The sequence below is a fragment of the Dermacentor albipictus genome, chromosome 4 (assembly GCF_038994185.2).
Source record: "Dermacentor albipictus isolate Rhodes 1998 colony chromosome 4, USDA_Dalb.pri_finalv2, whole genome shotgun sequence".
Taxonomy (NCBI): Eukaryota; Metazoa; Arthropoda; class Arachnida; order Ixodida; family Ixodidae; genus Dermacentor; species Dermacentor albipictus.
This window is the reverse complement of record NC_091824.1, coordinates 103,537,350-103,557,315: the sequence shown is the minus strand read 5'-3', so window position 1 is coordinate 103,557,315 and position 19,966 is coordinate 103,537,350. Positions and strand designations below refer to the sequence as shown.

Here is a 19,966-nt window from a genome sequence, read left to right as displayed (position 1 = left end):
AAATATCTCTGCTGTACCACATGAAACAAGTAAGCAAATTTTGTTGTGGTCGGTATATCACGCTTTCCAAGATTCTGAGTCTTTGCAGCCAATAAATTTTCACCTAATTTTCACCCTCGAGGTTCAGTCATAAAGCTCCCTCTAGGTTATTAAGGTTGTTGCCTTGTAACAAACAAAACAAGAAGGTGGGACGTACAAAAACTTAGCATTCGGTGGCAGAATGCACCGTGGCAGTATTTTCGTCCCTGAAATATTACCGATTAGAATAAGTGATAACGGCAGGACAAAAGTTTGTGTAGCGGTCCAGCAAGCACAGCTATGTCAACTTATTCCGGCGCTGAGAGTGAAGTCATTTCGGGGAAAAGTAGTGCGTGGAAGAGTCATTACTTTCAGTGCACCAAAATGAGCGCTTCAGAACCTTTTCAGTACGTTAATGCACCGAAAAAGAAACAACCAAGAATAAAACATTCCTTTCATAGCAAAGCCACTCGCAATGAAGAAGCGCTGTGGCTCTAAACGCACGCTTGCTGTTTGGCGGAATGGTCGCAGGCGAGCGAATGTTATTTTCGCTCCATCCTTCTTGTCCCGATTGAATTGCAGATTGCCGGAGACAGCGCCTTGGTGAGCGTACTCCGTGCGTGGGCGTTCCAGTCGAGCGACGTCCAACCACGTTTCAAAGAGTGGTGAACCGCAGAAACGATAAGGGCACTTGCGCTCGTTTTGCTGCCCCGAATGCGCACACCGGTGAGTCGTCGGTGGCGGCGGAGAGTCCGCGGCCTCGAGCGCAGCCGCCCCTCTTTCGGTTTCAAACGTGAGCAAAGCAAAACGCACGTGGCCGCGCTCAGCAGGACGTCACTCGTCCGTTTCTGCAATATGCGGGGCTCCACCACGTTTCTGTACTGCGCCTTCACGACTGCGAATTTGCTGGTTTCATCGGGGGACGCGAACTCCGGGGACTTCGTGGCGACGAAGACCGCAGCCCTGCACGGCGTGACGCAGACACACCTGGGCAAGACGGTGAAGGCGTACCTCGGCGTTCCGTACGCAGAGCCCCCCGTGGGTCACCTGCGCTTTTCCAGGCCCGTGCGAGCCAAGCAGAGGGACAGGATGGTTCTCGCCACTGAGTTCAAGCCACCGTGCATGCAGCTCAATGGGGCTCTGCAGGACTTACCCTGGTTTCAAGTCGACGATGGCGTCAGCTCCGAAGATTGCCTCTACCTGAATGTTTGGGTGACCGAGTGCAAAGAGCGGGATAACAACACCACGTGTCCTCTGAAGCCGGTTCTTGTCTGGCTTCATGGAGGCGGATTCCGGGGCGGTTCCTCCACTATGGACGTCTACAACGGTGGCACGCTGGCCGCGTCGGGCGACATCGTAGTCGTGACGCTCAACTACAGGCTCGGCGCGTTCGGCTTCTTAAGTCTCAACGTGTCGGACATTCCGGGAAACATGGGGCTTTACGATCAACATTTAGCTCTCCGCTGGTTACGAAGCAACGTTCAATACTTCGGCGGCGACCCGAAGGCAATCACGTTAGCCGGCCAAGACGCCGGAGCTACGTCGGTTGGTTTGCACCTCACCTCACCCCTCAATCGACGGCTCATTCGGCGTGCTATTCTCATTGGCGGCGCTCCAAACTGGCTTGTAGATCCACTGAGTACGAGCTCCAGCTACGTGCGGGCGCTCATGTTGACAAGCGCCCTGGCTTGTAGCGATTCGACTTCGGTGAGGACGGCTCCCGTAGTCGCTCGCTGCCTCCGTGATGCCACGGCCAAGACCATAGCCAGAGCCGAAAGCGAGATATTCAAGCAAGCGTACTACACATTCTGGCCTAGGGACCGAGACGAGTTGGTCCCCATGGACCCGGTCACGGCCATCGCTCGTGGGCACGTTCTTCCTGTCGACGTGCTGGTCGGCGTCACCGCCGAGTCCGGATACTCTCAGGGAATGGCTTTCCAGAGGACGCTGTTTGACCCCAAGTCTTCGTCATCCGAAGTGTCTAAGGAATCGGCTACGCGCGTGTTGAACGATGTACTATTCCTTTTTCCAAGGTCGGCTAGAGACGAAGTGGCCCAATTCTACTTTGGGAACAGCACCGACGACCGCGCTGGTTCTGTCAGGGCTGCGCTGGCTCAGGCTCTGGGCGACGTCTTCATCAACTGTCCAGCAGTGTTCTTTGCGGAATCCTACGGAGACAGGCCAATGAAGTCTTTCTTTTACAAGTTCAGCTACCGGCCGACGTTCAGCCGCTGGCCAGCATGGTTTGGGACCACTCATTTTGATGATGTCCCCTTTTTGTTTGGAGTTCCTTTGAGGCATCCCACCAAGTTTTCTTCAAAGGACGTGGCTGTCAGCAGGATGATGGTGGAAACACTGACATCTTTCATTAAGACTGGGTAAGTGAGCTGCACATTTTGCCGTTCTAAGATTGCAACAACTAGACGAAACATGTTGGTGAGTTTGTGAGGTCTAAGTTAGAGAGAAACATGTTTTCATGCTTCGAGTGGAAAACGATCAGCACTGCCAACGTTTAATTGGTATTACGACGAAATTATGACAAAACGTAGAACAATAAAGATTGCGACAATGCTTTTCGAATCGAAAATTTCGTGGTGGCGCATGTTATTACATGGTAACCACGAATTCGACAACTAATTAACAAAAGCTTAGTGAACAAATTTTATTTACCGCCTTTAAAGGACACCTTGATAGCAATAATTCGAGGCAGAACACAAAGTGCACCCGTTTTCTAAATATCTTGTGCCTAACACTAATCTTGGGAAATTTATCCTCAGACTATGTGGTAGAATGTATTACTGTTTTAGTTAGCAATTCGCACTGCATTCTTTCGCAAACCTGATAAGCATTAACTGAGATGGTTATGCGCTTTGCAACGACAGGACTAATTGGAGATCACTGAGAGAGGCCTTCAACCTTACATCTAATATAAAACAGGTTGAAGCTAGTAATTATGATGATAATAACGATGATGATGATGAGCTGAACTTGTTACCCCTAAAATAGGCGAAGTCTGTTGCAATAGCAAAGGACGAGGGGCTAATGTAGATAAGTACCGGTGCATCGTGGTAGTAATGCTAAACCACCACAGTCATGCAACACGTGCGTATCTGAGAAGTCATTGTCCTCCAGCTTATAGCGCGATTTACGATAAGAGAGAAACGGTTACCAATGTAGCTGCATTTTTTAAAATTTTGTAAGCTAAATTCATTGTCTGGTGGCTGTTATCTTTAAATTTCTTCCTCTTCACTATCATCAACCGGCAACAGTAACCACCAGAGTTTTTTTTATCGCTTTATACTTTTGAAAACATGTGCATATCCTTTCTGATAAACATTTGATCTCGAAATCTAAACCAAGTAACTTATTCGGGAGAAACTAAAGGAACTAATTTGCCCTCAGCTAATGCTGTACATCGCATTATTGCTATTTTATTTACTATACAATGCACAATTTTGTACTGTTTAACTTGTAGTTGTAGATAAACAACGCAAAGATCCTGCCTTCTGTCCTGCCTTTTTACTTGTATTATTTATTTGGAAGCACAATCTAAAGCATTAGACGAGCGGCATCATTATGTTAAATGGCTTGAGCGAGCAAGAGTTCCGGAACGTACTGTTACATGCCTTCAACTAGACGAATAAGCACATACTCGAGCATGGGTTAATTTGGCATGAGCTTTCCGATTAAACGTCTTTCTACAACAGAGCGACTTAGGAAGAGACTACTCGCTACAAAAAATGAATTATCTCACTTGAAAGCTTGAATACAACCGAACATTAAACTCTCTCTACAGCACGCGTAGCTTAAGCTGCTTCTCCTTGATATTTTATAGACAGTCACGTTAATTATTATGCAAAGGCATACTTTAATATAACGTACAATTCGATACCCAGAAAACAAAATGAATGTCTCAAGCTTAAGCGCACGTGCTATTTGATGCGTTAGCATTTGAAATCTTGAAAAGCTTTCACAGGCAACGTCGCCTATCATCACGATGTGCCATGAACACCTTCATTTTTCGGGCTCACGCCCGAGTATTTTCTCATGTTATCGCATTCTTGCAGAACATATGGCCTCGTGTGCCCAATACGTCGCTGAAAAATTTTATGTTCTTCATCTACAATTACGCACGGCGCCACAAGCAGTCGGTAGCGTCATAATACGTCAACATAAGTATACGCGCTGCTTTGTTTTATATCCATGGGACAAAATGTGCTGCGAGATATCCAGTGGCTCGTTCCTGCCTGAAGAAAGAGAGACTAGGAAGCCGTGTTTCTCATTTTAGGCGTAGCGAAACAGGACATACTTGAAATCTTGAAAAGCATAAGTATAGTATGCGGTGGGATTACCTACTGAAGCAATTGGTTTATCGCTCCTTTTAAGAATTCGCTGACGTTAGACTTTTCTTTCCCACTCGCAGCGTACCCAAGCCTACGGACGAGATCGACTGGCCACAGTACACGTCAACGACTCCCGATTATTTGGAAGTGGACTCTGGCGACGTGTCAAGAAAGCAGGACCCATTCATTCGGTGTGACTTTTGGAGGAGGTATTACCCAAGAAGTGTCTAAGCTGTGCCATTGTGAACTTACGGCGCATTTCAAAGAGACTGCTCGCATGTCAGGTATTGTAACATTTTTGGGCGTGTGGCAAAGCAACAAGGCGGTGCACGTGCTGTAAAAGTTCCGCCACTACTGTCTTCTGCTGCGTGTACTTAAACACCGAGTTCGTTCTCCGTCCCCAGCGCAGTCAGCATCAGAATGTTCAAGCGGTAAATGCAGTCACATCAACGAAGAAGAAATGAGCTCCTGAAAGGATTCTAAGAAATTTTGCAATGAATTCAAGGCTGCGAATCGTCGACGGCGACAGACAAGCCGAGCGGAGTCCTGCGCCAAGACAAAGCCGTACAACAGGGAATTTTTGGGAATTTCAGACGACTGTACAAATATATATTAATGAAGCTGCCCCTCTCCCACTTTTACTTCACCAGCATGCCTGACATCTTGTGCATTTTTTGTTGTTTGTGCGGGACATCGGATGTTTTTGAAAATTTTACTTCGACAACATTGTCTTAAGATGGAAGAGAGCACTAAAACACGAACCCAGTGATTTTCTCTATTGAATTCTGCTTGACAGGCTCTTCGCCATTGTAGCGAACACCTGTAGAGCTTTAAAGCCCTTAAGGTGACTGGAACACTTTGATGTCAGCCAGAGTGAGTGTCAGAAGAAAAAAAAATTACCGACGATTACGTTACTTCCTAATGCGAAATTTGAGCGCAGCAAATAAGCTGTTTCACCTTTTCGATAGATTGAGGCAAAGAAATCGAGCAACACATGTATGCGCTATCACAGAATTTTTTTTTTATTTTTCACACGTATTCCTTTAACAAAGACTCCACTAACAGTTCTTGACAGTCATGAAGGAAGCTTTGTGGTCGGAGAAATAGACTGATATATGTTCGACTTGGTACACCAATGCTTGATTCTCAAAGACGAGATCTATACAAGTGCCTCGCGAGGTTGTCACAGCCGTGGGACGCGTTACGAGCGAGAGGAACGGGATGTTCTCCCGCATAAGTGTTAGGAAATTGCTGTTTGTCTTTATGTCAACATTAAAGTCCCCCACTACTAACATCGGTGTGGATCGATGGACGGTTAATGCGAGTTGCAGGAAGTGCACGACGTCTTTCGTGAGTGCGGTAGGGGCGAAGTAGGCAGCTACTACCAGCAAGCCGTTGGGCAACTTTGCGGCGCACAGTTCGCCAACTTCAAAGTTCGAGCCGGCGCTTTGACAACCGGAGACTCGCAGGAAGGGGTGGGAGGGGGGCGGCGTGTACACCCAGCGGCAAACGATGGGGGCAGAAGCGCGTACAGCAAGCGGACAACACGATAAAGGGAGGAGGGAAGAGATAGCAGCGACTGACTGATGCCGCTGACGCCGATAGTGAGTCAACCCCAGCTGCGGAGTTGGTTTCAGGGACAACGCCGCCGATGCCGACACAAACAATATGATACCCTCGCTTCCGCAGCGCTAAGAACCAGGGGGGGGGGGACCCTTTCCTCCTCTTTCTGCATGGCGGCGACGGTGTTCTATGCAGTTACGTTATCTTGACTCTCTAGCGGCGTCAGCGGCATCCAGCGGTATCAGTCGGTCGCTGCTAGCGCTGGGGGGATGAAAGGGGGGCGGAGCTGGTTACGAGGCCGACGACAACGCCGACGCGAAACCCAGGAACGGACGCCAAAGAGCTGCGCTCTAAAAAAAGAAATCCCACGTGTATGCGGCGAATCGGCGATAAGCGAAGCGTTCCTTGATGCGTACAGAATTTTTCAGAGCGCATCTCATAGGCGCCCGTTCTTGCGTTGAGTGTTGGCATGCCTCGGCGTACCTCGGCGTTGTACATCGGCGTAACCCCGAGCGAACGAACACAGCGAAAGGTGAAAGCGAACGCGGAGCGCTGCGGTAGATGGAGGAGGGGCGGTGGGGAGACTGCCTGCGCATGCGCCGAGTTTTCGGAGGCCACGGCATATTCCCATTCGCCCATATACCCACGTGCCCCGAGTTTTCCAGTGAAAACATTCCTGGTGGCGCATGCCTCTTTGCACACACCCAGTGCCTTCACTGCCCATTCGTGCTGTGGCAAAAAACCATTGGCTCGTGGTGTCACGTCCATTGCTTGCCTCAGCTGCTTCCGTTACCTCCTTGTTTACAATGCATATGCGGATATCGTAGACGCTGACTGCGTGGACGACACGAAGCCTTGAGCACATCTTCACTGCAGATGCAAACGCTTACGGGTCTTATTACGCCTTGTCCAAAAGATGCGAGCTGCGTATACGGCGCTTAATTTGTACTAGATGCGGGGCTAGAAATGTGTTCCAAGCTGTCGAAACTTTCCGTCTCTAAATTTATTCAGGATCAGTGTCTTTTGCTCTTCGTCATTCATTTGCAACTGCCTATGAAGCAGCGGCTCGTTATGTTTTTGACTCAGCAATGCTCCTCGGTGGTGTCATTATCTAATTGCTTACGTTCTCTTGTGGGATGGCCACTCTACCATCTGAGCTACCCAGGAGGCTAGCAGGTCACAGCACGAGGGCGAATTAATCGACAACAGATTTGCCCCATTCAGTGTCTTTGAACTTCGAGTTGTCGATTAATTCGCATTTGCGCTGCGATTTGCTAGACTCCTGGTTAGCTCAGATGGTAGAGCGACAGCCCCTAAAATGCGTTAGTCCAGGGTTTGAATCTAAGACCAGGACGAATTTTTCCTCAATTGTGAAGCTTTCTTTCTGAAAAAAAAACGTATAAGATTTTATTTGTAACATTGTGCTACATTCGAGCTGATGACAATTTTTCCTTTGATGAGTGGCAAAGTTGTACCAGCAAGGAGAACCTGAATGGTACTTTTCTGCGCCATTCACTCTTGCAAGATTATAGATAATTAATCTGTTATTGTTATACTTACCCAAAAATAATTGGTTGGATGTTATTATATTACAGCAATTGTGATGTGAAGAACAGAAACTCTGAACACATAAAAAAACTATAGTTTATTTGCAGGAGATTCATAACCTCTCATTTTAATGCACACAGCCTATATGTAACACTCAGAGAAACAGTGTAAAAAAAAAGCAGACCTACTGTTTCATTTATATCTTACACTATGCACAATAATTTGTGAAGATTACTCGATGTAAGCAACTTCACCCACGGTACCTCCAGGTACCCACCATTGACGTTCAATGTTTTCAGGAGGAATTATACATTTCTCTCTGCTGTCGTCATCTCGCTGTAAATAGGCACTTGTGAGTTGTATCACATGACAAAAACACAGTCGAAGCACATAGCAAGAAATTTAGAAGAAAACCTTGGTAAATAAGCGTGCAGTTCACATACTCACAGGAATGCTCCTTAAATAGTGTGAGCAACGGCTTTTTCACGTCATCCGACAGCCTCAGTGTATCCATACACTGACAGGGTGAAAATGTTATGCACCACTTCACGCTACAGAAGGAAGGTAGAAATGAATGCATGACTGGAAATGGCTAGTTATGTAGGCACAACCCTAGCTCTTTCCAGTAATGCCATGGTCAGCAAGGTATGAAGTTATTTACAAGGTATTTTGTTTGCTGGTACAGTTTCGTTCTGATTGCATACTTGCCTGAAACAAGAACTATTCAAAGTGCCAATTGATGGTCAGACCATTAATAAAAATTATATTTTGTGCAGGGGCTTTATGAATGTGGTATCATGCTAATCTTAAGACTGAACAGCTAAGCTATAACAGAAAGTAAACGGGCCCTGAGAAGATGATCTAGACTCTAAAAGAACAGAATAAGAATATCACTGTATATGTATTTCAGAGGGCAGTTTTAAATAAATATTCCAGTTGCAACTGCACAGATCAAAAGAAACATCATAATGCACATGCAGTAAACACTAGCAGTCACAAGAACTGAATCAAAGCAATCAGTTAAGATTGCTTTGGAGGGACAACAAATAATCAAAGTAAAAGAAACAATACAGTGCTTGTCTCAGCAAAATTTCACAAGCATGATATGTTGCAACATCATTTGTTAACATACTTTGCATTAGGATTTGCACAGCTGTCTGGAGAACTACTTTCGAAACTTCGGCACAATAACATTGTTGAGTTGTGCAATTCTACGCTAAATTACTGAACCTTATTTATGCAGCCAACAAATGACCAATCACTGTAATAAAAGTTAATATTCTGAGCTTCTTTTTAGGTGTCAAATGCATCGTCATGTGCCATTTATACTGCTTCTTAACTGACAGATCTGCCTTTATTTCTTCATGTCCTTTACTCAGATATCAGAAAAGTAGGTTCCTACCCTTGGATTTAAAATGTAAAATACCTCGGTTATACCTACGCAGTAAAGAATGATGGACCACATGAAATCACTGAGCAAGTAATGTTACGGGCCTTTGGCATGTGTTTTCTATGTATAATATGTATGTAGAGAGCACAAACTGCTTCTAACCTGGTCGCGTATTTTCTGTTTCATCATGTTTCATTCAGTAATACATTTTCATTCAAATACTGCACCATACTCCGCATAGACAAAATGGTGAAAATGTATCAAATACTTATTTTGCATTACACTTAACTATATTCCCTCTTATTAAAGAATAGCCTCAGAATTGCTTTCTTCACATAAGTTAGTTGCTTTTAACAAATCGTAAGCTTATTTGGCCTGTTTCCTAGTATAAGTGCTGCAAAATAGTAATAAAATATGACTAGAGTTGATTAAAAACTACAAGCATTTAAAGGTGAACAAAAGCTGAAATGAAAGGCAGTGCACTTTATTGCATTGCTTGTTACTTGTTTCTTTTTTACTCAAACAAAAATAAGATAGATATTGCGTTACAGCTTTATGAATGAATCATTCTAACTGTACCAAGCACGAGACAAAACTTTTAGTCGTGGAATGGCAAAATACTGCAGAACAATTTATGTCTTCACCTGAGCAAGTAGAAGTATGTGTGCAGTTGTTAAATTACATTTCGCTGCCTTGGGGGAAAAATAGCGAAGAAAGTCGGAATGCAAGGTATCAGAATTATTTGAATGAACGAGAGACAATCTCAAGGACAGATGAAATATTTTGATCAGTGTATGATGACCAAGCGATGTGATTGTATAAATATACACATAGAATCTTCGTTATTACACATTATTTCTCGGATAAAACATTTTCAAGTATATACAATGAAAGAATGTTGACTAGTTGTGTCTTGCACGTACACACAACGACTTGCAGCGCAGTCGTGAGAAACGGTCGCACGCTCGCACTGCAAAGAAGGCACAAGTACTTGAGCACATCCAAGGTGCTAGAAACTGCATTTGCATTGTCCTTTTCGCAATGCAAACCTAGAACACACAAAATGGATCAGTGACTAGTTGTGTCATGCAGCGACTAAGTGCATTAGATTATATTCGAGAAGTATCAGAGCCATAGTAGCCACCCTACTTATTTTGCGCTCCTTGAATCCTTTCTTTATGTCACCCTTTAGAACAAAATTAAGTTTATTTGTTTTCTGTTTCATGCACACCTTTTTCTGTACTTTCGACGCAGTACGTTTTCTGCGTATTTACTGCAGTGCTTCTAGGGGAGAGCGCTGGCTCTGAGTTCCTTCTCGCATTTTATAACGGGCAGCTTTGAGCAGCTTGGATGTGGACAGAAAGCACTTGGCCACAGTCACCCAGTGTGAAGCATTCAAGCAAAATCACGCGTCTCCGCACAGTGTACGTGTCGAACCTTTCGAGTCCACCGAGTGAAAACATGGCATCCCGCACTTCCTTGAGAGCACCATTCTCTCGCACGTCTCTTGTTCAGATCGGTCATATGATGTCCCAGACCTTTAGGTTGGGGTAGAGTTTACCCGCAGCAAACGTTGCGAGGACTCCTTCGTCGCTCATCGCGGAGTCATGTGTGTCGCACTTGTGATGACACTGACCTAGTTGAGCATCGCATCAGATCCCGATGAAGAAGCGCCGCACGTTCCAGTAGTGGGTCTTCTGGAAGGTGGATAAATTCGTAGAGCATTGTAAGCCCTTCTACACCGAAGTGCAATATATTCACTGCGTCTTCAAAGTGAAAGTGTCTCAATACAGCGAAGGTACAGTAATCACTATCATCGTCATCATCCCCATTCTCAACAACATTATAGTCATCGTCAAGCAGAACAACGACGATGGCGATCCCAACTTCCTGTTTCATTTATTAGGAGATACACGAAATACTGGAATTAAGCTTTTCCACATTATTACGTTGCCCTACACATGGCCGACCTTCAGCTCCCGGGACTACTTAGCCGAGGTTGGCTCGCTGACGGGAAGGATGTAGTTAGAAAGAGATGACGGCACAGATAGTGGCACAGGCTCGTGCGTTTCTAATTCTAAGGTGACGTCCGCTATCTAAGTGCGGGCCAAATGAGAAGTGCTGGGAAGCGCGCTTACATAATTGTGCAAACCCCTCCTTTCTAGTAATTAAACCTTCTCGAAACACAACGGCCATTTTGAGTGGCCGTGTCTGTCTAATGTGGTCTAGCAGTTAAGGCATATATTTGTCTATAAACACCTAGATCATAGGGTTTAGCGTTCCAAAACTGCACACTGGGTTATGAGGGACACCATGTTGGAGGGCTCGGGATTAATTTTGACCATTTGGAGTCCTTTATCTTGCACCCAAGACATGGGATATGAGCATTTTTGTATTCCGCCTGTATCAGAATGCGGCCGTCGTGGCTGGAAACCGAACCTGCGACCTTCTGCTCAGCAGCGCTATGCTGGAGCCACCGATCCATCGCCGGGCGTATGGCCTTCATTTTCCCTTATGGCGCTAGCAGCACGGCCCATTGCTGCTGTGCAAAGACTAAGTGATGAGTCGAGCACAACTATGCTCACTGATATTAAAACCTTATTTAGGGTTAGGAAGCGCTACAATTCAGAAGTTCTCGGCATTGGGTAGTGTTGTGCCATTACATCAGCACGCTTTTCTTTAGCGGGGTGAGACGGGCTACAAGTCTGAGAGAGCGCACTACTATATGAGGGGGTACTTCGGCGCTTATGTGACAAACATGCTTATATCGTTTGAGGCATGCTCATTTTGTTGGGGATAAGTGAAGTATGTGAAATGATTTTCAGAAAAAAAAATTGACTGTTTACGAAGTCTGATCACGTACTGAGCTGCTCCTCAGCGCAATACGACAAAAACATGACTGCTATATGAAAAATAAGATAGGCATTATGCTTTACTGTATTTAGAATTTTGATCATTTGGGATTTATGGTGCCTCCCTTCGAGTCAGGACATCATTTTTTACGTCACTGTCGCTTAGTTGACGACATTCGTGATTGACCACTTTCCTCGTATGATAGAAGGGCGATCGTTAATTAGTAGACTAATGAGAAACTAGGTAACAAAGGCTACGGTATGGTTCTAGATGATTGAAGGAGCCCTACGGATATTTGCATATGAGAAACTGTGCTCGCGAATGCATGCAGTCTAGCGGAGTTGAAATAACCATAGAAGAAGGAGGTGCTCATAGTTCAAGAAACTGCAGCTTCGGCAGGTGTTTCAGAGCTTCTTTGTAAAATGAGCGTCTCGAAACTCGTTCTGTGTCGGCTACAGCGCTATGCTTCCACCCGGCCCACCTCATGTGGTTCACGAGCAGCATTAGCAGTTGGTACAAATTTCCAGCAGGTAACACCATCTCTTGTTCTTGCACTAATTATTTCTTTCACGGAATGTTACTAGGTTGGCGCTTGACTGCTGACTATGGTATAAAAGAATGAGAGCTGTGCACGACTGGCAATGCAGCTTGCGGTGGTATATGCCGAGGGAGTGCTACGGTGGTTGGGTGTCGCTTTTCATATTGTCCATATCTTAACTCTGTGCCATTAGCAACGTTATTGTGCTGTCCACATAAATATCTCGCTTCCCGTTTGCCTTGTCTCCGGGGCCCGTGGAACTGAACAGTTGTAAGTGGCATAAAGGCTTCTGTACACGTACGTGTAGAGTGTCGAGTCCCTGGGCTGTGCAGCCATGTGTTGCTAGACGGTGCTCTCCCTGCGGTTGGCCATGAGCGGCGTCTCGCAGCTGCTGCCGCCCTCGTCCTCGAGCTCCTCGCCCGTGAGGCCGAGGTTTCCCGGCACGGGTCGCAGTGTCCGGTGGAAGTCGATGCGCGCGTACTCCGTCGGTGGCTCCGGGAGCTGGGGCATGGCGCCGCCATTGTGCGTCCCCGAGGAAGCAGCAGCGGCGGCGGCGGCGGCACGGCGTAGCGTACCTCCCTGCTGCACGGGCAGTACGGCCACGGCCTTGGGGAACGACAGCTCGGCGTACGTAACCTCGCCCCCACCGCTGCCACAGACGTCCTGCTGTTGGCGGAACCAAAGGACGAGCGAGTTGAAAGGCGCCTACACACCGTCTTGGGTGTCTCTTGCTGACCTCTAAGTTAACGTTATCTTGCAAACTTGAGCCGATTAGACCAGAGATTTCAAACTTGGGCCGGGTGCCGCGCCATATACATAGTTGTCAGGACATAGGAAATTAGTTCTAATTAGAAAAAGTTTCAACATTTATTTTAATTTGCAGGAATTAAAGTGGCTGAAGTGGCGCCTGACCGAACTATCTAATCAATAAAATTAAGTTGAAGGGTCCCTCGCGGAGGTACTACAAATACATTGCGGGCCTCCTGCGTTAAGTTGATCGCGTTTTTTAACATATTTGAGACTTCCATGAACTAGTATGCTGGTTTACTACCCATTGTGCCCATTAAAGAAGAATGCCCTGATGTCGAACCCTTGTGAACTATAGATTATTGGTCTACATCGCAATGTGGCCAGCAAAGACACCTGGGTGTCGGCCCTGTGTGAACTAGCCTGCTGCTCTACTTCGCAATGTGCTCAGTAAAGAAGAATGCACTGGGTGTAGGAGCTCCATGAATTAGCATCTTGGTCTATTTCCCGTTGTTATGTTTATATTCGATCCCCATGCCGTTCTTCAACGCGTCACTCAAATCTCAGCACACCGGTGTTATATCGCTTCGTCGTCACCGTGGCCAGAAGTTGAACCCGTGATATCGTGCACACTAGCAAGACAATATTGCTGTTGAGTCGTTGAGAAGAGATGGTATTTAGTTCCTCCCGACTTGTCCCTTAATAACGTGCTGCTATCCAACAAACGAGACATGCGACCTGAAGATTTACCTTGTATCAATAATTATTTTGGAAGACATTTTTTTACCGTGAATTCACGCTTTATTGCAAGTAGAATGTTAAGCGCAACAGTAAACTCGGCAAGTTGGTACTGATTCATGTTTGAGTGGTAGCGGGAAAACTTACCGAGGACGAGAAAGCTGCACACAAAATGACCGGACAAAGCGTCCGTTATTTCGTGTTGTGTAGGTTTCCGTGCTCCCTCTAAACATAAACTAGACTGCTCACTGACACTATAGTGGCAGTCTTTAATCCTCTTACTTTACGCTGCCATTATCGGACGTCACAAAGCCACTTCACTGCTTGATAATAACGACATATTACGGTAATGCTTTCTGGTACGAAAGTCACCAAATTCGGCGAAACAAGCTACATCGTGTGATAGTGTATGAAAAATTCCAATTTCAACGGGGTTCGTGGTTAATGTAATGTCTTCTGACAACTTTAGGTTAGAGAAAAATAACAAAACTGATACTGCGCCTATAAAATCAAGGTTTCAATACTTGCTGTGGCAAGATAAATTGGTCCTGTTTATAATCAGTAGAAAGCAAGCAGATTTACTGCCCTTCTAATGTCCACACGTGAATAAACTGTGCGACGGTGCCTCGAGGTTTGTCATTGAATTTTAAATGTGCTTACCTTCTTCGGCGAAGCTGTCCTATGGTTTCCTAAGCTTTCTAGACTTTCCTTCAGTGGCAGTTGTGCTGAGTAGGAATCCATTCCCGCTGCCAGGGCAACCATTTTTTCGTGCGCTGCATCGTAGCCGGAGAAAACTGGAATACGGGCAGAGAAAGTTTCGTATAAACAAAAAAACTCTTACGCATTAGTGGTACGTTTAATTTCTACTCGTTCACGGTACATCTTCTGTGTTTTCGATGTATTGAAATAAGATAGGCACGTGGTAAGGATTTCTCGAAATTATAAAAATCCGCGGCTTCCGACAACCGGGCCAGTTTATAAAGGCGCATTTCATTTCCCGAATAGTCCAGTTTTACTATACAGCTCGTCGAACTACACATGGGACGTCACTGCTCGGAAAGCATGAACATTGCTCTTATAGAAAAAAGATTTATTACAAACACTCTGGCGTCAGTAGTGATATTCAACATCTATACACAACGAAGAAACGAAGAGCATTTGTTGTTTTGCACAACGTAAGAATATCAGAGTCATTACCAAAGGACCTCAATATTAGGATAGGTCTCTAACGTTTGATAATAGCACTTTGCCGACGATAGGCCCGTTAATGTTCGCAGGCGAAATTAACAACCATATTGTGATAACAGACTATCGTCGCAATGTGCATTTTCACGAGAGTTTTATTGGTGATTGAATTCAATGAGCTGTCGCAGTTGTCACAATCATACATATTGATTTCGCTATACACATACTCAAGATTAAACATTGTTTGAACAGGCCAATAAAACTAGCTTATGTTCTTATTATTTTCAAATCACCAAATATAATTAAATTTACTGCAGGCCCATTTAAGGCGGCTTTGTTCTTGCTCTAAGTGAACAGTTATACCTGTAACTTATTTGTCAGCTAGGTATTCTGATGGAGACATACGATCTTGTCAACTTTCTTGCACTTTAGTTGGCTCCTCTAGTAAGATGTCAGCTGAGTACACGCATTCTGCTGGCGTTGCTGGAGAGCTTCAGAGAGTGAAATCGCGGAGCTTTGGCTTGACCTCTATACCATCAATATTGCAGCGAAGCTGTTTATGTGGAGCCCGTGCCGTCGTTGTGGGAGTCCGCTAAAACTATCATCATCAGCAATGGCTCGAGCGTCGTCGTCGTCTTTCACAGCTGGCTTGTTGGCGCCCTCATCGCTACGGCGCGAATGTGCTCGGACCACTTGGTATGGTATGGTATGGTATGGTATGGTATGGTATGGTATGGTATTCCTTATGCGATGGCGCAACTACTTCTCCCGCGTTCATTGTCGTCATCTTCTTCCACAGCTCGCTCCGTTGCCGCTCGTGATTCCAACGTAGAATTTCACTTCTCTTCTGTCGTCGTAATAGGGAGGCCGCCACGCTTACGGTGGTATGAGCCATATTGCTTAAGGGCGTATGAGTCATTCATTGTCTTACGTGACGGACAGATTTAATTTTGAAGCACAATGCTGGTGATTGCGAAATGTAAACTCCGCCATCTGCCGTCAACTCAAGAGCAAGTAATGCAAGATTACACGTCTCCAGACAAAGCACGGCAAGCGGAGGAGGCACACCGAGTAGTGCAGACGCAAGAGAAGACAACTTAAGATCAAGTGGTAGAACAGACAACACAAGGCCAAGCAAGTACAACATTACACACAAAATGAATAAAAAACCACATTTGGATAGTTTTTATTTGACGCGAAAGCTTGCTGTCATTACTGGCGCACCAAAAAGGAGCGGATCAACTTGCACGCGAAGAAATAAAAAAGCACGGCAGAACAGAGACACAAACCTCGCTGACTGACTGACTGAATAAACTTTATTGAAACCAGCAAGAGGTGGTGGCTGGGCCTAGGCCTCCCACCTCACGGGCGAAAAAAAAAAAGAACACTGGGAGAAGCAGAAAAAGAACGCACTCCTAAAGCATGCTCACCACGCGAAGCACACAAGAGCGAAAATGAGGTGAAATAATTTAATTAAATTTAATTATCGGGTTTTACGTGCCAAACCACACAGGCACACCGTAGTAGAGGGCTCTGGAAATTACGATCACCTGGGGTTCTTTAACGTGTACCTTAATCTAAATACGGCCGCAGTGGCCGCGATTCGATCGCGCTACCTCGTGCTCAGCAGCCCAACACCACAGCCACTGAGCAACCACGGCAGGTCGAGGTGAAAGAGTGGTGAAACAAAGCATTTATAATATAGACTGCTTGCGAAGTTTGACTTGCATCGGTGTAACTAACGCAGCTTCACTGTTCGACCATCTTCACGGACTGGAAGAGGCGATTATATTTTTTTACTAGAAGTTCTTTTTATCGGCTATCAATAGTATTAATAATAATATCGATAGTTTCGATTCACTGTTTTACACGCATTCATGTGTTTCTCAAAATATTGGTCGCACGTTGGTTTCGAGAATGAGTGCGTTCTGAAGTAAAATAGCGAAAGCGTCGGCTGATGATGATTATGTTTATTGGCATCGCCTTTAAAATGGGGTGGTGACGAATAGTCACCCGCCCGGCTTAATTTAATTAGTTATGCCATACATGCTTTTCACTCTAGCATTTTTGTATGCATATCCTTACTTTCTTTCTTCCTCCAAACTTCTTTATTTACTTTGTACTGCCACATACGCTGTAACAGATCTGATCGTATCAATCTCTTCCCAGCCTTTTTCCACCAACACTCTGAACATCTCTTGCTTAGCCCGGTTGATGCTTCCCTCCACTTTAAATCCAACCGCTTCTGGCAGGTATACGCTGTCTACGGGTCTCACTTGGTAAATCTCCCCGCATTTCATTTGGCTGTGCTGAGTGGTCTCCAGCTTTTTGCTGCAGCATACACATGCCTCATCTTGGTGGGAATATTTGCTTGGTGGGAAACAGCTCGAACCGCAAATAGCAAGGCACTGCTTTTTCTGTTATTGCACATATTTTACCTTCCAATTTCTTTCGCGCCATTCTTGTAAATCTCCGTGGTCTTTCTTGTTTCCATTCTTAGGATCCGGTTCGCTGTCTCTGTTTCTCTCACTTACTTTCCCATCCCTCCTGGTTGCCTATTTGCACTTTCAATTAACCTGTACTTGATTGCCAACTTTGTTGACTCGTTCCTCCACTGAGTTCACGGTTTTGAGGCATTGGTCCGGTTGAACTGAACGGATCGTGTGACTGTACCCTTAGTGACGGGTAAATAATACTCCAGCATACTGGCGTTTCCTTTTTTGGACGTGGCGCCGCCTGTCGGTGCGAGCACCAACTACCGCGTTGCAAAGAGATAGGCGCCACATTCGAAGTCAAATAGCCGCAGCTCACCAAAACTGGCAAAATGTGAGTACTGTGAAGTCTGATCACGAGGCTCTAATATCGTTAATGACCATTCGCTGGGCAAAACACGATTTTTTGGCATTAACTAACCTAATCATGGACAACAACCAGAAGTTGTGCCATTACAAATATTTCAAAGAAGTCACAGGCCTGCGAGGCACACGCAGCATAGTCACGGCGTAGGCTGGAGGTGCGGCTCCAAAGGTGCTCCCTCTTCGGCAGCACGTACTAGAGGGTCTTCGCGGGGATCTCTTCGCATCGCTTCCACAAGAACGATTTCAACTGTCCGACTGGCGTTGACTGCGATCTGCGGCTTTTACTGCTCTATGCACAGCGATTTGCTGAGCCCGACGTTGCCTGATTGCTTACGCGCGCGTTGCTCTGCGATTCGCTTCTTCAGCAGCGGTTCGTACTTTGCGAGGGGGAACCATAACGTGCACCGAAGAGTAAACGCAGATATATTTCGAACGCATTTGTGCGAGGTTGTCAAGCATGTGCTCAGAACCATCGAATAGCGACAAATTCAGTGACTTCTCCTTAACCACAATCCCGTCGCAGTAGGATTACGTTGACGTGATTACCGTTACTTGTAATTACTACGGCCGCTCTGCCTGCGTCCAACGATTTCGTTGAGACGTAAGTGATGAGGGGCGAAACAAGGTGCCTTACCCGTAGTCGCAGGAATTATGTCAGGACCCTTCTCTTCCAAGTCGACGGACTCATCTGGGTCTTTCTTCAGCAAGGTCATGGATCTGCAATGAAAATTATACCGTAGTATCTATATCATTGTAGTCACACGCGCATAATGTTGGCGAGGAATGAAACGTCGATCCATGTAAAAAACAACAACATAACATTACGGCAAACCTTAATATTTGGTTATAAATAATGGGATGATGATCAACTCTCAGGGAAAAAAAGAACGAAGACTGCGATACCTTCCCTGGAGGAAAACATCTAAGATAAGGAAATTAAATCCGCAAATAAAACACAATAATATCCTACTGTAGGCGAGTATTAATTAAGACCGCCGTCTCGCACTGCCATCCTCCAAACGCTTACTCCTTATCACGAGGCTCACAGTGCAGCAATGCAAACCGCTCATGAGTGGGAATGCTGGAGGGCATCTCGATGTCTTATCTGTTTTCGCGCAATCATTCTTCTTGTTACCAGCTACACCAAATGAAGTGCGCTCCACGATTGCTAACCTTAAAAATACAGGGCCTGGCTTAGACAATATTTGTGTCAGGCATTTAAAACTGGTTGCGCATTTAGTTTGCGACACGCTCTGTAACATTATTAACCTTATGTTTAAAGAAGGTGCATTTCCTTCATTTTTAAAAAAATGCCAAGATTATTCCTGTTTTTAAGAAAGGCGACAAACACACAGTTAATAATTACCGACCAATTGCAATTCTGTCCTGCCTTAGTAAACTCATTGAGAAATTATTTGTTAAACGTCTTAATAACTACTTAACAAAGTTTAAATTGCTAAAGAACAATCAATTTGGTTTCCGCCCAGGAAGTTCCACGAATCTAGCTGTTCTATCTCTAACTGACTACATAAAAAATGTATTGATTCGGGAAACTTAGTCGGATCTGTATTTTTAGACTTCAGTAAAGCTTATGACACGGTTAACCATCAAGTCCTGTTTAATAAACTTGACTCTTATGGTATAACCGGTCCTGCGCTAACATTCTTAAAAAATTATTTACTTGACCGGCCGTACACAGTACGTGCAGCAAATACTTTCTCAGTAACAAAATGTATTAACCAAGGTGTACCACAGGGATCAGTTCTGGGCCCTTTGCTTTTCCTTTTATATATTAATGATCTTCCGGATTCTCTAAACTCCACCAACTGCGTTCATTGCATTTTATATGCAGATGACACAACCATATCTTCATCTGACAAATCTGTTACTACTCTTACTTCTAAATTAAATATTGCATTAAGTAACATTATAAAATGGTGTAGTAACAATTACTTAGTTCTTAATCCTTTAAAAACTAAATTTATGTTATTCAAAAGTGCTCAAAGGTCCTTAACTTCTATTCCTGAAGTAGAGCTTGGAATTCATTCAATTCCCGTCAGCACCGATGTCACTTTTCTTGGCATACATCTTGACCCTAACCTTAAATTTCGCTCTCACTTCCAACATCTCAAGCACAAGACTGCGTTTGGTATACGTGCATTAATCAAAGCTCGCCCTTTTTTTT

At 45.1% G+C, this 19,966-nt stretch overlaps 2 protein-coding genes across 8 annotated transcripts in view; one reads left to right on the top strand and one right to left on the bottom strand.

Moving 5' to 3' along the window:
- Positions 1 to 733: 733 nt before the first annotated feature.
- LOC135904595 (acetylcholinesterase-1-like) lies at positions 734 to 4,989 on the top strand. Its single transcript, XM_065435454.2, has 2 exons — positions 734 to 2,396; positions 4,442 to 4,989. The coding sequence occupies exons 1-2, from the start codon at positions 874 to 876 to the stop codon at positions 4,590 to 4,592; spliced, it is 1,674 nt and encodes a 557-aa protein (XP_065291526.2). The 5' UTR covers positions 734 to 873; the 3' UTR covers positions 4,593 to 4,989.
- Positions 4,990 to 7,552: 2,563 nt separating this feature from the next.
- The window catches only part of LOC135904583 (neural cell adhesion molecule 1-like), a 695,421-nt gene continuing 683,007 nt past the window's right edge, over positions 7,553 to 19,966 (bottom strand). For 6 of the 7 annotated variants that reach the window (XM_065435438.2, XM_065435437.1, XM_070537287.1 and 3 more), the window contains 4 exons: positions 18,416 to 18,498; positions 14,399 to 14,532; positions 12,555 to 12,919; positions 7,553 to 10,559 (listed from right to left, as the gene is read on the bottom strand). In XM_065435438.2, the coding sequence (XP_065291510.1) occupies positions 12,596 to 12,919; positions 14,399 to 14,532; positions 18,416 to 18,498 (541 nt within the window). In that variant the 3' untranslated portion in view covers positions 7,553 to 10,559; positions 12,555 to 12,595. The remainder of the gene's footprint in view (positions 10,560 to 12,554; positions 12,920 to 14,398; positions 14,533 to 18,415; positions 18,499 to 19,966) is intronic. The other variant, XM_065435436.2, reaches the window with a different exon arrangement.

Bases quoted from the DNA above. Each gene is read 5' to 3' on its own strand.
- LOC135904595 (XM_065435454.2), top strand. From the start codon at position 874: ATGCGGGGCTCCACCACGTTTCTGTACTGCGCCTTCACGACTGCGAAT. The intron at 2,397-4,441 runs GTAAGTGAGCTG...TCCCACTCGCAG, and splicing joins ACATCTTTCATTAAGACTGG to CGTACCCAAGCCTACGGACG.